The following is an 11,833-nucleotide window of genomic DNA, read 5'->3' as shown; positions in this document are numbered from 1 at the left end:
ATTGGGTATTAAATGAGGCTTCCTTATGAGCCTCTCAGCCCATTTCCATGCTGTTTACACATAAATATACCAGTCTTTGGAACTGCAGTCTTAGATTTAAGACAGTACCTTTTATGATCATGTAGCCCTGCCTGCTTTCTATCAATGAAGCTTTCTCTTTAATAACTTGCCAGATAATTAAAATGTGGAATTCATTAGGAGAGGCATGGCAAAGGGTAGAGTGATCCCCAAACTTCATGTTTCATTAAGGTGAGTGAGGAAGGAATGCAGACACTTAGACAATGTGAAAACAAGAGTGGAGCTTTCTTGTATTCCTCTCACTCGGTGTGGAGACTAGCAGGTTAGCCTTGAGGCTAAACTCAATTCACCTAGAACTGAGGGGAGGCTGGCCAAGTCCTCAGAAACCCAAAGGCACCACACTCAAAAGTTACTGGTCTTAGCCGGGCATTAGTAGCTCACACCTGTAATCCCAGCTTCTTAGGAGGCTGAGATCTGAGGATCACAGTTCAAAGCCAGCCCAGGCAAGAAAGTCCGTGAGACTCCTATCTCCAATAAACTACCAGGAAACGGGAAGTGGTGCTGTGGCTCAAGTGGTAGAGCATTAACCTTAAACTGAAGAGCTGAGGGACAGCACCCAGGCCCAGAGTTCAATCCCCATAGCCAAAACAAAACAAAAAAAGTTAGTGGTCTTACCAGGTGTTGGGTGGCTCATGCCTGGAATCCTAGCTACTCAGGAAGCTGAAATCTGAGGATCATGGTTCGAAGCTAGCCTGGGCAGAAAGGTCTGTGAGATTCTTATCTCCAATAAACTACTCAGAAAAAGTTGGAAGTGGCTCAAGTGGTAGAGCACTAGCCTTGAGAAAAAGAATCTCAGGAATGGGGCTGGGAAGTTGGCTCAGTGGTAGAGTGCTTGCCTTGCATGCATGAGGCCTTGGGTTCGATCCCTCAGCACCACATAAGCAAAAAGAAAAAACAAGGAAGTGGCACTGTGACTCAAGTGGTAGAGCGCTAGCCTTGAGCTGAAGAGCTGAGGGACAGCACCCAGGCCCAGAGTTCAGGCCCCACGATCAGACCCCCCCCAAAAAAAAAAAAAAAAAAAAGAATCTCAGGAACAGTGTCAGGCCCTAAGTTCAACCCCCAGGTTTACAGCTTGCACACACACACACACACACACAGAGTTACTAGTCTTTTTCTGTGTATGTGTGCTGATACTGGGACTTGAACTCAGGATTTGGGCACTGCCCCTTACCTTCTTGATCCAGGCTGGCACTTTACCACTTGAGCCACCACCACTTCTGGCTTTTTATCTGTTAATTGGAATCTCATAGACTGTCTCATAGACTTTGCTTACCCAGGCTAAATTCCAACTGTGATGCTCAGATATCAACCTCCTGAGTAGCTACAATTATAGGCGTGGTCCACTATATCCAGCAAAAGTTACTAGTCTTTATCACAATATCTAACTTCTACTATGTAGTCAAGTAAAATGCAAGTATAATAACCATGAACCTTTTGGGGTTCCACAATATTGAACAGATAGTGGCTTTTAGCACAGAATAAGCAATAACACATTCAATATATTTCCCCACCATTCTATATCTTTCCTCACTGATTTCTGGTTATGTAAGTGTCTCTTGATCTGAGAAGTCAGGCAGAATCTGTGGCTTTTCATCAGACTCCTCTGCAGCCGGGTCATTCTCCTCACCAGATTCCACATAGATGGGCCAGTCATTGTCTGTGTCACTCCTTTCTTGGCTTTCATATGAGGCATCCACCAGACTAAGGTTGATGGGCATCAAATCATCTTCATAATGAGTGTCTGTAACACAGGTGCAGCTATAACACAGCCCAAAACGCCGCAGGCCCTGAGACAGGTGGCTTGTGAAAGTTCTCTTGCAGCCTTTACAGATGATTGGACGGTTGGATCTGTGTACCTGTAATCACAAGCAGACATACTGTCACTGGCCCAATATTGAGCCAGGGTCCACTGAGCTCTCTGTGACATGACATTCTCATTTCCCACCCTCTCTTCCTTTTTGGTGATGCAGTCTCAGATCCTTTCTCCCTCAGGGCCACTGGACTTACATGACACTTTTCCTCCTCCCCAACACAAGCTTCTCCCCCCTCTTCATACCTTTCATGGAAGGCTTCCCTGATGTTCTGTGCCAGCTTAGGTCTCCCAGCTATATAATTGATATAAGCATCTTCCTTTGCTCTACTTCCAACAAATTATTGGCAAAATTCACTAAGTCTACTGATTTAAAACTTTTTTTTGTTTTGTTTTGTTTTTTTGGGGGGGTCTGGTCGTGGGGCCTGAACTCTGGGCCTGGGCACTGTCCCTCAGCTCTTCAGCTCAAGGCTAGCGTTCTACCACTTGAGCCACAGCACCACTTCCGGCTTTTTTCTTTTTGTTTATGTGGTGCTGAGGAATCGAACCCAGGGCCTCATGCATGCAAAGCAAGCGCTCTGCCACTGAGCCACCTTCCCAGCCCCCTGATTTAAAACTTATAGTCATTAAGTCCCAAGGCTACAGGGGCAGAGGCAGCCTCATTGATCCTGGATGCTTGGCATTAAAGGTATTCAGGGAACTGATTAGTATTTTATTTTTTTGTTGGTTGTAGGGCTTGAGCTCAGGGCCTGGGTGCTGTCCCTGAACTTTTTCACTCAACACTAGTGCTCTATTACTTTGAGCCACAGTGCCACTTCCAGTTTTCTGGTAGTTAATTGGAGATAAGAGTCTCCTGGATTTTCCTGCCCCAACGTGGCTTTGAACTACCATCCTCATATCTCAGCCTTCCAAATAGCTAGGGTTATAGGTGTGAGTCACTGGCTGGCCATGATTAGTATTTTAAACATTTTTTTGTAGCACTGGGAGTTGAACTATGACCTTGATCTTACTAGGCAGCATATCCCCAGCCTCCCAGCCTTTTTTTTTTTTTCTGTCAGTCATGGGGCCTGAATACTGGGCCTGGGCACTGTCCCTCAGCTCTTCAGCTCAAGGCTAATGCTCTACCACTTGAGCCACAGCACTATTTCTGGCTTTTTTGGCTTATGTGGTGCTATGGAATGGAACCTAGGGCCTCATGCATGCAAGGCAAGCACTCTACCACTGAGCCACCTTCCCAGCCGCATCCCAGCCTTTTTTTTCCCCCCATTACTTTTTTTTTTTTTTCCATTCCTGGGGTTTGAACTCAGGGCCTGGGAACTGTCCTTGAGCTTTTTTTGCTCAAGGCTAACACTCTGCATTCTTACCATTTGAGCCACAGTGCCACTTCTGGCCTTTTCTGTTTATGTAGTACTGAGGAATCAAACTCAGGGCTTCATGTATGCTAGGCAAGTACTCTACCACTAAGCCACATTCCCAACCCTCCATTACTTTTTTTTTTTTTTTTTTGTCAGTCGTGAGGCTTGAACTCTGGGCCTGGGCGCTGTCCCTGAGCTCTTCAGCTCAAGGCTAGTGCCCTACTGCTTGCGCCACAGCACCACTTCCGGTTTCCTGGTGGTGTATTGGAGATAAGAGTCTCACGGAGTTTCCTGCCCAGGTTGGCTTTGAACCCCAATCCTCAGATTTCAGCCTCCTGAGCAGCTAGGATTACAGGCGTGAGGCACCGGTGCCCAGCTTCTCCATTACTTTTGTATCCTGTGTACTCTGACTGCATTCTGCTTATTTACATTTCCCACATAGATGAGATATATGTTGTACACATCCAGCTATTGATTGAGATGGGCATTTATGCCCAGGCTGGCCTAGAACTGTGATCTTCTCTGATTTGTATATTCTAGACTCTTACCAGACATATGCCTTGCAAATATGTTGATTCTATTTTTACATTTCTTCCCTGCCTTCCTCTCTCCTCTTCCCCCTCCCTCCCTCCGTTCCTCTCCCCATCCCTTCCTTGTAATTCTTAGGATCAAACTCAAGGCTTCAAGTATTCCAGGCAAGCAGTCCACCACTGAACTCCACCCCCAAGCTCTATATTCTTCATAGCCTTCTTGGAAGTCCAAACTATTTTTATACTAGCTATTTCAAAGATTGATTACCTGGCTCAGAGACAACCATAAATACAACATCTTTGTAAATGTCCAAATGCTGTGTAGCCAATGGCAATTGCCAGTGCACATGGAAACAGTGCCAAGGGCAGCTAGTTTAGAGGGGCAGTCAGTCCCCCTTGGACTGACGCTCCATTTGCTGTTCACAGGCACCTCTACAAATGCACCCTTTATATACCTAAATATATTCGTATACCTAAATATAAGTATGCCCTTCCCCTCTCCCCATCCCCAGTGCTGGGGCTGGTGGGGAAACAGAGGCAGCAGCTTGCCTTTGGCATCACACAGGTAGAAGGAGACCTACAATCCTCTCTCTAACCACCCCCCCCCCCACTCCAGGTCCTCCACCTTCTAATAGTTTTTCTGACTCTTCCACTTAGAAAACTAGTTTGTTAGTATGTAAGTTTTAACTTTTTTCGTGTGTGCCAGTCCTGGGGTTTGAACTCAGGTCTGGGTGCTGTCCCTGAGCTTTTGTGCTCAAGGCTTATGCTCTACCATTTTGAGCCACAGCACTATTTATGGCTTTTTGGTGGTTCATTGGAGAAAGTCTCACAGACTTTGCTGCCTGGTCTGTCTTTAGATCAAAGCTTCCTGCGTAGCTAGGATTACAGAGGTGCACCACTGACACCTGGCTTAAGTTTTCTGTAGACACCATGAGCCCTGCTAAAGCGCATTAGCAGAAATGTTATGTTCACAGTTCTCAGAAAATGCGCGACAGGAGTCCTTACACTCAGGGCATGACTCCGAAGGTGTTCCTGTCGTGTGAACCTCTTGCCGCAGGTCTCGCAGGGGTAGGGCCTCTCGCCGGTGTGTGATCGGATGTGGCGCTTCAGGATGCCTTTCTGCTTGGCCGTGTAAGGGCAGAAAGGACACTTGTGGAGCTTGATGGGGACCACCAGCATGTCACCTGAGGAACCCAATGGACTGGGTTAGCTATACTATAAGCAGCAACAACCCTGCCACCCTCTGGTGAACAGACAGGATTGGGAGTAGGAGGATTCTACTAGGGAGAAGTTCATCAGCAGGATACCCCATGAAATTTTCACTTTGGCTCCCAGAGTCAAATGCAGTGCTAATGTCCAGCACTAACTGGTAAACTGAATGTGACTCACATTCAGAAATACAGCTCATATTACAATCTCAGAACACATATCTGGGAAAAAAAACCCCTCAAATAATACTCAATGTGTTCATACCTTGAAGCCTTAAGCCCTAATGTGAGTATATTTGGAGATAAGGCCTCTAAAGAGTTAACAGGCAAAAATGAGGTCACAGAGATGGGATTCTAATGATAGGGCTAGGGGAGCTCTTTGTCTCTCTCTTCCATGTCCCCATCCCTCCCCACCCATGGCACATTCAAAGCAAATGGCACATAAGGGCACTGTGCAAAGGTGGATATCTGTAAACCAGCAGAGAGGCCTCAACTGCACTTTGACCTTGTACTCCCAGTTTTTCAGAACCCTAAGGAATATTGCTGTGAACGCCACCCAGCCAGTCCCACTGTGCCACAGAAGCTGAGCTAATAGTGACCCTCTAAATTGATCTCATTGCCTTTGAAAGTTTGAAAAACTCCTAAGTCAGACTTCTGGACTGGAATGTGGGGATGGACAAAGATGCCCATAGTGATATCTCAAAAGATGGTTTGCTTGCTTGCCTGCCTGCCTACTTTCCATCCTTCCTTCCTTCCTTCCTCACTTCCTTCCTTCCTTCCTTCCTTTTTTCCATGCCAGAACTGGGGCTTGAATTTAGGGGCTACATGCTGTTCCTTAGCTTTTTAGCTCAAGACTAGTGCTCTACAAGGTGAGCCACAGCTTCTGATCATTAATTGAAGATCGGAGTCTTATAGAGTTCCCTGCCTAGGCTGGCTTCAAATCTCAATCCTCAGATCTCAACCTCCTCAGTTGCTAAGATTACAAGTTTGAGTCACCAGCACCTAGAAGCTTAGCATTTCTTTTCTTTTTCTTTTCTTTTTTTTGTCAGTCGTGGGCCTAAACTTTGAGCCTTCAGCTCAAGGCTAGCGCTCTACCACTTGAGCCATAGTGCCACTTCCGGCTTTTTCTGCTTATGTGGTGCTGAGGAATCAAACCCAGAGCTTCATGCATGCACTCTACCACTCAGCCACCTTCCCAGCCCCCAACTTAGCATTTTTTTTTTTTTTTTGGTCAGTCCTGGGGCCTGGTCGCTGTCCCTCAGCTCTTCAGCTCAAGGCTAGCACTCTACCACTTGAGCCATAGTACCACTTCTAGATTTTTCTGCTCATGTGGTGCTGAGGAATCGAACGCAGGGCCTCATGCATGCAAGGCAAGCACTTTACCACTGAGCCACCTTCCCAGCCCTAACAGCATTTCTTAACGAATTAAGTGGCCCAGGCTCTGTGGTCTCTATAAACAATGGAATAACTCATTTCTCTAATATCTTCTCAGGATGTCTAGCTAGGGTACTATTAAAAAAAATGGATGACAAGCAGAATTTCAAGGGAGAGCCCAACATTGTTTTATATCAGAGTGGAGATCATTCTCTTGGGTTTCTAGTTCTCAACCTGCTAATTAATGCCTGACATTCTGCAAAATCCATGGTGACTTCAACATCTGTTGATCTGCTTTTCCCTAAGAAAAAGCAGCATCTTACAGCTTACTGCTAGAGACATCAGTCAACTATGATCTTCCTCAGATCTCACTGGAGAGCTGGAGATTCCTACAAAACAGGAAAGATTATGTTTCCTGGGACAAAAGCTGCAGCTCATACTTCATGCTGCCTACTTCCTGCCACTGTAGAGTCTTCATGTCATTTCCCCACACTGTGGCATTGTACAGCTCCCCTGATAAACTATAAAAACACATAGCAAAGCCAGGCACCAGTGGCTCACACCTGAAATCCTAGCTACTCAGGAAGCAAAGATCTAAGGATCGAGGTTTGAAACCAGTTAGGACAGAAAAATATATGACACTCTTATCCCCAATTAACCAGTAAAAATCTGGAAGCAGAACTGTGATTCAAGTGGTAGAGCACCAGCCCAGCCTTGGCTATTTCTTTTGCCAGTCCTGGGTCTTGAACTCAGGGCCTGAGCACTGTCCCTGAGCTGCTTTTGCTCAAGGCTAGCTAGCACTCTGTCACTTCAGCCACAGCGTCACTTCTGGATTTTTTTTGTGTATGTGATACTGAGAAATCAAACCCAGGGCTTCATGCATGCTAGGCAAGCACTTTACACCTTCCTAGCCCCTTGAGTTTTTAGTTTTTTAAAAGCCAAGGAGAGAGCAAGGCCATGTTCAAGCCCTAGTACTGACACATACAAAAATAAATTTCAAATATAATAAAATAAAAATAATGTATATAAGTATATCACTTTAAGATGCAGGAGACTTGAGTATCTGCAGACTTTATTATGAGAGGGCAGTCCTGAAACCAGCTCCTCAAGCAGCAGCTGTGGAATGAGGTTGTAGAGGTAAAACACAAAAGACCCGTGTAGAAACAATGCCTTGTATACATGAGAGGCTCAGTTAATACCTACTGGAGGTGGTGGTGGTGATGATGATGGTGGTGATGATGACCATGACAATCCCAATGATGCGGGAGCAGAAGGCATACCAGGTGCGCTCTACATGCCTTCAGTGGTGATGAACGTGAAGGGAGCTCACCTGCGTCCTCCTCTCCATACCAGTCATTCTGAACGTCGATCACAGAACTCATGGCTAGTCTTGCACCCACTGGCCTTCCCTCCAAGCCCCGAGACAAGTGATGTTCCGCGAGTTCTTTGCTCTGGGCAGCCCCACTGTGCAGGAGAGCTTCCAGGAGTTGCTTCATGTGGTAGTTGGTGTATGCCAAGCCCATCGCCGGGCTGCTGGGCAGGCCCTCCTCCACGTGGGCCAGGCTCGGCGGGGCCATGAACTGCAGCTGCTGTTCACCCATCTCCACCTCCGCTCTGGCCCCATCAAGTTCCCCTTTGGGCTTTACTCTTCGGGGCAGAGAAGACAGGTGGTCACTGTCAGCCAAGCCACCACCCTTGCTGTCTTTCACCACCAGCTCCGAGGAGTGACAATCCCCGCAGCCGTCGCTAGGGGGCGATCTCGAGTGGTCCATAAGCCCTTCTTCCAAGGCTGGGGGGCAGCTCTTAGTATTACAGAAGGTCCCCTCCCTTCCCGAACTGGGGCTCCCATTGCTGTCCTGATGAGCTGCAGCGGCTGCAGCCACGGCTGCCATGGCTGCAGCCACCGCAGCCTCCTTCTCCATCTTCTTGCAAATGTCCAGCGACGACCTGATGTAGGACTTGCAGAAGTTCACCACATCGTTCATCTGCAGGTAGCTGGCAGCCGACATAACTTCAATCACGTTCTCCCCACACAAATCCAACTTCCCAGAATAGAGGAAATCTAAAATGACAGCGAAGGCATCCGAGGTGACGATGTCCAAAGAGGCCGTGCTGTGCTGTCCGCTGTCCTGGATGTAGTGAATGAGCAGGGCGCGGAAGTAGCCGCTGTTTGCAAACAAGATGTTCCTGTGCGCCTTGAAGATGCGCCCTTCCACGATGATGCTGCAGTCGCAAAAAAAGTCCCTCTTCCGCTGTTCATTCAGCTCCCCCAGGAGCTTGGCACAGTACGACTGCACCTCCATCTCTCCAACCTCTGCTCTGCTCTCCAGGGGCTTGTATCCCTGCCAAGATTTTTTATTTGAGCGAATTCACAAATCCCAGCCTTAAAATTACGAGGTCATTTCTAGCCCAGCCCCAATAGCTCACGACTATAATCTTTGCAACTCAGGAGGCTGAGATCTGAGGATCACAGTTCAAAGCCAGCCCTGGAAGGAAAGTCCCAGAGACTCTTATCTCCAATTACCACCAAAAAATCCAGAAGTAAAGCTGTGGTTTAAGTGATAGAGAGTTAGCTTTGGGCAAAAACGCTAAGGAATAGTGCCCCGGCTCTGAGTTCTAGCCCCAGTACTAGCATCATTAAATATAAATAAATAAAATGCAGCTGTTAGTGGCAGGCGCTATGGCTTCAAGGTTACTTTGTAGAGCCAGAGCACTGGCTCGTGGTCCCAACAGACGGCCAGAGGTGCACTCCATAGCATCAAGAAGTGGTGTTCCTACTGATGAGGAGCAGGCTACTTGACTGGAAAGGGAGGTCATAATGGCCACACAAAAGGGACTGGACTCTTACAATATATTGGCCCCCAAAGCAGCTGCAGGCACCAAGGAAGACCCTAATTTAGTTCCATCCATCAGCAATAAGAGGATAGGGGGCTGCATTTGTGAAGAAGACAACTGACTGTTATCTGGTTCTGGCTGCACAAAGGGGAAACAGCGATGTCCAGGTTGTGCAAGCAACTAGAGGCTGGTGTCCCACTAGATGGGCCACTGAACCCCATACTAATGTTCTTAGAATGTGCTGTAAAAATTCCTCTAAAACCAACTGTGCCATTATGTTATAGCTGGTGTAGATCCAACAAGAGTTTATCCACCTCAATGAGAAAGAACAACAAAAAATTTTTTTTTTTTGGTGGTGGATCTTGAACTCTGGGCCTGGGGTGCTGTCCCTCAGCTCTTCAGCTCAAGGCTAGCGCTCTACCACTTGAGCCACAGAGCCACTTCCAGTTTTCTGGTGGTTTATTGGAGATAAGAGTCTCACAGACTTTCCTGCCCAGGCAGGCTGTGAACCGGAATCCTGAGATTTCAGCCTCCTGAGTAGCTAGGATTACAGGTGTGAGCCACCGGCACTCAGCTGCAAAAGATTTTTTTTTTTTTTTTGTAAAGCCAGCACCAGTGGCTCACACCTGTAATCCTAGCTACTCAGGAGGCTGAGATCTGAAGATCGTGGTTCAAAGCCGGCTCAGGCAGAAAAGTCTGTGAGACTCTGATCTCCAATAAACCACTAGAAAACCAGAAATGGTGCTGTGGCTCAAGAGGTAGAGTGCTCGCCTTGAGCTGAAGAGCGCAAGGACAGCACCCAGGCCCAGAGTTCAAACCCCATGACCGACCAAAAAAAACAAAACTTTTTTTTTTTTTTTTTGGAAAGCTATAGCTAACTGCATTGTGAGCATAATATGTTTCACAAAGATTTTTTTCCCGCTGGTACCGGGGCTTGAACTCAGAACTTGGATGCTATCTTTGACCTTTTTATGCTCAAGGCTAGAGCTCTTCTACTTTGAGCTACACCTCCACTTCTGCTTTTCTGGTGGTTACTTGGAAATAAAGAGTCTCAGAGATTTTCATGCTGGGGCTGGCTTTGAATCATGATGCTGAGAGCTCAGCCTCTTGAGTAGCTGGGATTATAGGTGTGAGCCACCAGCACTTGGTATTTCTATGAATTTTTATAAAAACCATAAAAGGGCCAGGGATAAGGTGAAACATGCCTGTAATCCCAGGGTTCAGGAAGCTGAAGCAATAGTACCCTGAGTTCGAAGTCACCTTGGCTGAAAAAAAGAAAACACTAAAAACAAAAAACAACCCCAAAAATATTGATTTTGTCCCGGATGTTTTCAATAAGGAAATGGAGAACAGGACATGATTTGGCCTTAACAGAGCTAGGACTCAGAACTGGATGTGCTGGCCTCCATGGTCAATGCTTTTAGGCACTGTGTACTACCATCTTCAAGACTCAAATTATTTTAAAAAATACCCAATCTGGTGGCTTGCACCTATAATCCTAGTTATTCAGAAGGCTGAGATATGGAAAATAGAAGCTCAAAGCCAGCCCAAGCAAAATTGTCCAAGAGACTCCATCTCCAAAATAACCAGCAAAAAGCAGGACTAGAGGCATGACTCAAGTAGTAGAATGCCATGTGAGAGAGCAAGCAGTCTTGAGTCAAGACCTACTAAAAAGAAAGAAAAAAAAGGAAGGAAGGAAGGACCCAAATCTAAAAAGGATATACTCAGCCAGGCAGCAGCTCATGCCTGTAATCCTCCAATAAACCACCAGAAAACTGGAAGTGGCACTGTGGCTCAAGTGGTAGAGGACTACCCTTTAGCTGAAGAGCTGAGGGACGGCACCCAGGCCCAGGGCTCAAGACCCACAACCAACAACAACAAAAAGGATATAGTCATAATCTCCAGAGTTCCAGTAAATCTAGTCTTTGAGACCAGTAAATCTAGTCTCACACCTTTTATCATCATTTTATGGAGACATTTGGTGAACTCCTGGACTAATCAGCACAAATTCCCCCATTATAATCATCCAGTTCCTTTCAGGTTTTCTTTTTTTTTTTTTTCTTTCTCCAGGGCTGAGAACCGAACCCAGGCCTTGCGCGCGCCAGGCGGGCACCCTTCCGCTGGGCTAAACCCCCCCCCTCCGGTTTTCACTTAAGTATCTTCTCCCTGTTCTTGGCCAAAGTGCTTTGCTTAAAGCTAGTGTCATCCATCCCCAGGTTCCAAGTATGTTAGGATGTATTATGATCGACATAGTCTATGATTGGTCTATGATTGGTTCAGTGATGGTCATAGCCAATGAAAAGCAGCAAAACCCTTATTGAGCTTTCTGAGAGTACTATGCATGTGTGGGCATGCAGGAAGTGAAGGCTGCTGCCACCACAGACCAGGAAAACCAGCCTGAGAAAGTTTCTAGCCCAGTTCAACTGATGGGATCTGAGGACACCCTCAGAAGCCAAATATGCTTTTTTTTGGTTTTAGCTTGTCTGAGTTTGATTTTCTATTACAATGGACAGACTCCTGACTGAAATCTTGTTGGTTAGCTCCTTCCTATTATTTTTTTCCTGGCAACTCTGTCAGTGAATCACAAATCCTTTGAAGGGACGAGTCTTGTCTTATCCAGTTTGATATCCTTCACAGCACCTG

The 11,833-nt window shown here is 46.6% G+C and overlaps 1 protein-coding gene and 1 pseudogene across 1 annotated transcript; one reads left to right on the top strand and one right to left on the bottom strand.

Moving 5' to 3' along the window:
• Positions 1 to 1,605: 1,605 nt before the first annotated feature.
• On the bottom strand, positions 1,606 to 8,658 carry Zbtb8b (zinc finger and BTB domain containing 8B). Its single transcript, XM_042684909.1, has 3 exons — positions 7,686 to 8,658; positions 4,779 to 4,957; positions 1,606 to 1,934 (listed from the first exon to the last, which is right to left on the bottom strand). The coding sequence occupies exons 1-3, from the start codon at positions 8,656 to 8,658 to the stop codon at positions 1,620 to 1,622; spliced, it is 1,467 nt and encodes a 488-aa protein (XP_042540843.1). The 3' UTR covers positions 1,606 to 1,619.
• Positions 8,659 to 9,035: 377 nt separating this feature from the next.
• Positions 9,036 to 9,392, top strand: LOC122103779 (annotated as a pseudogene).
• Positions 9,393 to 11,833: the final 2,441 nt, after the last annotated feature.

Source organism: Dipodomys spectabilis, unplaced genomic scaffold (genome assembly GCF_019054845.1).
Source record: "Dipodomys spectabilis isolate Male_0828 unplaced genomic scaffold, ASM1905484v1 ptg000002l, whole genome shotgun sequence".
NCBI lineage: Eukaryota > Metazoa > Chordata > Mammalia > Rodentia > Heteromyidae > Dipodomys > Dipodomys spectabilis.
This window is presented reverse-complemented; position numbering and strand designations above follow the sequence as displayed.